Source organism: Alosa pseudoharengus, unplaced genomic scaffold, assembly GCF_046254945.1.
Source record: "Alosa pseudoharengus isolate Yale_2024_CS ecotype anadromous, Long Island Sound unplaced genomic scaffold, YU_APseudo_1.1 YU_APseudo_1.1_scf_7, whole genome shotgun sequence".
Lineage (NCBI taxonomy): Eukaryota > Metazoa > Chordata > Actinopteri > Clupeiformes > Clupeidae > Alosa > Alosa pseudoharengus.
Window position 1 is genome coordinate 20,971,605 of NW_027468859.1, and position 5,000 is coordinate 20,976,604.

The 5,000-nt window shown below is 51.3% G+C and overlaps 1 protein-coding gene across 45 annotated transcripts in view; it reads left to right on the top strand.

The window, feature by feature from the left end:
* nrxn3b (neurexin 3b) overlaps nt 1-5,000 on the top strand; it is a 281,812-nt gene that overhangs the window by 49,657 nt on the left and 227,155 nt on the right. The window contains exon 3 of one of the 45 annotated variants that reach the window (XM_076272035.1): nt 3,897-3,904. The exons of the other annotated variants lie outside the window; for them this stretch is intronic. Within the exon in view, the coding sequence (XP_076128150.1) occupies nt 3,897-3,904 (8 nt within the window). The remainder of the gene's footprint in view (nt 1-3,896; nt 3,905-5,000) is intronic. 45 annotated transcript variants of the gene reach the window in all.

Sequence of the window (5,000 nt, forward strand, 5' to 3'; positions counted from 1 at the left end):
GCCATTTCGCAGGCTGAGCGGTACAAAAAGAAGGAATGGCGCCTTGTTTTTTTCTTTCTTATTCCTAGTGTTTACCCGTGAAAACACCCTCAGCCGACGTTTTTCTAGGGATGCGGATTTTCGTGGCATGTGTGTCGTGTTGCAGATCTGTTGCAGACCGACTCCTCCATCTGTAATTAAAAATCACAACACATGGATTATCTACCCCCGAGAAGAAAGATTACGGCGGATGGCGGAGAGACGTGCGCTTTTTTCTCCCTGACTTATATTCTGAGTAGCAACGAGTAGAAATTTCTGCCCTGGATCAGAGATGTATGTTTGAGAGAAAGAGAGCTCCCTCTCTCTCTCTCTCTCTCGGTGTGCATGGCCAGCCTTTTGTCACCATCCTTATATAACTGCACAGCGCGAGCCAATGCCGCGCACGGGTGATGTCATCCAGGATGTCCCCGTTTTCTTGCTTAAGTTGACGGCTCTGCTCGACTGTGCGTCGTGAATCACAGCCCCGGCTTGTCACAGCCCCTCAGCCGGCGTCTGCCAAAAACTGCGCTCGCCGCCGCAGTTTTGTTTGCAGACAGTCGGCACGCAGTTGGTCAATAGCACGCAGCGCACCTAGCTGCATCCCCACACATTCTCTGTCTCTCGTCTCTCTCGTCTCTCGCTCTCTGTCCTGCTCTCTCTGAACACATGTTGGCATCACCTGATGGATGCCAGGAGAAAGAGAGAAACAGAAAGCAAGAGACAGAGAAACAGACAGACAAAGAGAGACAGAGAGAGAGAGGAACATAGACACAGAGAAAGAGAGAGAGAGAGGAACAGACAGAGAAAGAGGGAGAGAGAGAGAGAGGAACATAGACACAGAGAAAGAGAGAGAGAGAGAGGAACATACAGACACGGAGAAAGAGAGAGAGAGAGAGAGAGAGGAAGAGACAGACACAGCGAGAGAGAGAGAGAGGAACAGACAGACAGAGAAAGAGAGAGAAAGAGAGAGGAACATACAGAGAAAGAGAGAAACAGAAAGAGAGAAAGAAAGAAAGAGAGAGGGGGGGGGGGTGGTGTGCTGTGTTTTTCCCAGGCCTGTGGTGTCGGTCTGCGTGCAGCCTCATTGCTGTGCGCGCTGCTGTTGCCCCCCTTGAGCTCTGCTGAGGCATTGTAGTGCACAAATTAGCTTGGCTATTTTTAGCCTGATATTTGCAGGGCTTGTGTTGGTTGGGTGGGTGGGAGGGCGAGTGGATGGGTGTGCACGCTGTGATGATAATGATGATGATGAGGAGGAGGAGGAGGAGGAGGAGGATGCGTGGTTCATGTTCCGCCGCTGGCGTTCGCCCCGTGGATCTTTAGCCCTGGACCGAGGGAGCAAGTGAACAGCCGAGCAGTGATGGGGGGAAGGAGGGAGGGAGAGAGAGGGAGAGAGGGAAGCATGGAGGGAAGGAGGGAGGGAGAGAGAGGGAGAGAGGGAAGCATGGAGGGAAGGAGGGAGGGAGAGAGAGGGAGAGAGGGAAGCATGGGGGAAGGAGGGAGGGAGAGAGAGGGAGAGAGGGAAGCATGGAGGGAAGGAGGGAGGAGAGAGAGGGAGAGAGGGAAGCATGGGGGGAAGGAGGGAGGAGAGAGAGGGAGAGAGGGAAGCATGGGGGGAAGGAGGGAGGGAGAGAGAGGGAAGCATGGGGGAAGGAGGGCAAGGGAGAGAGAGGGAGAGAGGGAAGCATGGGGGAAGGAGGGAGGGAGAGAGAGGGAAGCATGGGGGGAAGGAGGGAGGGAGAGAGAGGGAGAGAGGGAAGCATGGGGGGAAGGAGGGAGGGAGAGAGAGGGAAGCATGGGGGGAAGGAGGGAGGGAGAGAGAGGGAGAGAGGGAAGCATAGGGGGAAGGAGGGCAAGGGAAGGCCAGCTGCACACAAAAAACACACACAACAACAACAACAACAACAAAACAGAACGAGAGATTCGTGCAGAGGCAGGCGAGGAGGGGTGGTTCAGGAAGAGGAAGTGCGCTTCCTAAAATGGACGATACAGTCGCAGCGCCGAGCGAGAATTAGGGGCACTTGCACGGACGCAGCCGAGCAGCGACCGAATGACACAGCAGCGGTGGACTGAGGAGAGCTGAGCGGAAATGACCGCCCTCCTCACGAGGGGGGGGGCTACGGTGAGACCAAAAGGAAGGAATATGAAAGCTGTCAAAGGAATACACGGACAGCAAAGAAACCAACAAACAAAGGCTTCATGTCGAAACCAAATTATGAGACAAATCCCATCAACCCTCATACACTTACAGACAACATACAAAGCTGTGTGTTTAAGCTACATTGTATTGACCATATACCTAAACCCCCATCCCACCCTACATTGTATTGACCATATACCTAAACCCCCATCCCACACCCTGCAGGCCTCTTCTAAAAGTTTGACGGGTGATTCCTTGCTTGCTTCTCACTTGACTTTTGTCAGAGGGTGTGCTCGGAGGGAGGGGGGTGGGAGGGTGATGGGGGGTGGCAGCGGCAGCGTGGGTAAACAGCGCGCCCTTGGTGGGCCTCGCCAGGGGTCGTTGTCAGGGTCGGCCATGTGTGGAGAATGGGAATGGATTAGCAGGCAGGGGGCACAGGCACGGGTGTGGGCACAGGCGGGCAGATCAGCAGCAGGAGCGGTGGGTGGGTAGGATGGGTGGGGTGGGTGGTGGGGTGTCAGGGGTCCGGGCAGATCAGCAGCATGCAAATGAGGAGACTAATTGCTTCCACTGGATTTTGAAAATCAAAGCCGCCTCTGGTTGGTGGCCGCCAGGAGAGGGGGGGGGGGGGTCGAATATTGATGCCTTGCAGAATTAAACTTCTCCAAGGGTGACAATCAATGGTAAAGTCAAAACCTTGTGGTTGCTGCCATTTATTGGACTTGTCTTGGATGTGCTGAAAAGGTTGAGAGTAGATATAATTGACATAGCTGGTAGATTTGTGCTGCGTTTTAAGGACAAGTACATATTTTTGCAGTTGACTAAATGTAGTTAGCTTGAAGCTAGCAATGCTAGAGGCTCATTTGTACGGACCTAGTTGGCCTGTTCCACAACATGTCTGGACATGCCATAATGTTGGTGCGTGTCTGTAGTGGAATTTTCAGTAACACCAGTTCCTCTGATTAGAGTGTGTGCTGTGTGTTAAACCTGATAGGGGTGGTTACCATGCCGATTGTGTCAGCACACGAAGGTCAGATGAGATCAGATATACATTGTGGCCAGAGGACACTTGGGTTTCTAATTTAACAGGTCTAACCATTGTGTTTGATGGTTTTGGGTCATTCAGGATTTTCATTCTCTCAAATGCAGTAGACAGATTTATAAACAAATCAACAGGCTTAAAACAATATCATAGTGATATTCTAATACTGTAGAAATCTTTGTTGCACAATCATTTCAGCCAATCATCTTGCATTATCAACTCATCATTAGCAATAATAAAATCACTGCATTCATTAGTAATAGAAACTTCATTAGTAATTTAAAAAGCTGTATTACATATGAATTTAAGTCCATTTTGTTCGATTTTGCCCTCGTATTTCATCCCATATTGTAATATCCTGCACCAGTGGCTCTGAATATTGTTCCTTTATTGGAGACAGGAATACATGATGAGGATTAGTGTAGCGAGAAGAGAATCCATTTCTGATTTGGCCCTCTCTGGGCTTGGCCCTTTGGTACCGCTAAAGCCACAGAGAGAGAGAGAGAGAGAGAGAGAGAGAGAGAAAGTCACTGCATCTAACACCTCATTCTTACTGTGTGTGTGTGTGTGTGTGTGTGTGTGTGTGTGTGTGTGTGTGTGTGTGTGTGTGTGTGTGTGTGTGTGTGTGTGTGTGTGTGTGTGTGTGTGTGTGTGTGTGAACGTGTGCTGCTTCTCTGTATCCCTCATTTCTCGCTGCAGTGCTGAGTGTTTTATGCCAAGGGGAGAATTACTCTTTGACCTGAATCGTCCCAAAAGCCTGCCTCTCCTCTCCTCCTCTCTGCAAACTGAATAATACGCCCCACCGTGTGTTTACACAGTCTCGGCCCAAACAACACAAGCCCACCTCCCCGTATCCCAGCATGCCCTGGCAGAGAACCCACCATCCCTCTCTCTCTCTCTCTCTCTCTCTCTCTGTCTCTCTCTCTCTCTCTTTCCATCTCTCACCTCTTTCTCTTATTGCATTCTATTTGGTTGGTTTGATTCATTCATTAATCCATTACTCACTCACTTTTATACTCATTCATTCATTTCTATCTGTGCCCCCAATAATAAGGTTGATTATTCACTCACTCTCTCACTCTTCATTCACTCACTCATTCTTCCTTTCTCTGATTCTTTCTCCACTCCTCTCCTCACCACGTCCAGTGTCCCCCAACCGGCCATGCTAGTGCATTACGCACGGAGGGGAGCCTGTAGGCCGGCCTGAGACACTCGTGTGAGACTCATTATGCAAAGCCTCTCTCACTGAAATACGGCGGCGCTTCCCACCACTGTACCGTGGCCACACCCTGACATGCCTCCTCTCCCCGACACTCTTCCCCAATGGCAGCCTGGCTGCAGTGATGGAGCGGGTAGTGGCGGCGTCCTCTCAACCTCGGATCCCGCTTTAGGGAGCTCTTTTGAGAAGTGGATAGGTCTTTGTTCTAGGAGAGATGAAAGTGTTCTTCATTAACCAAAATTGGGCTGATGTCCAGGTAGAAGGGTCAATGCTTCTCTCTCTCTCTGGTGACATCACACCAGCGGGCGAAAGGGCGTCGCCGTCGGTATCTCATTTGGCATGCAGCCTGCAAAAGGCTGAATCGGTAGCTCCGGCGGCGGCTCCGCCGTTTGCCTTAATGGATTCAGCTCCGCACCCACACCATCTTCCTCCTCTTCTCCTTCGTTCTCCTCGTCTTCATCAGGGGGCCGTGTCTGGCCGGTTGGCTGGCGGACAGAGTGACAGGAGACTGAGGAGGCTGGCTTTGGTCTAGCGCCTCGGTCTCAGCACACCTTAATCCTCTCCCCCTGTCTCTCACTCCGCTC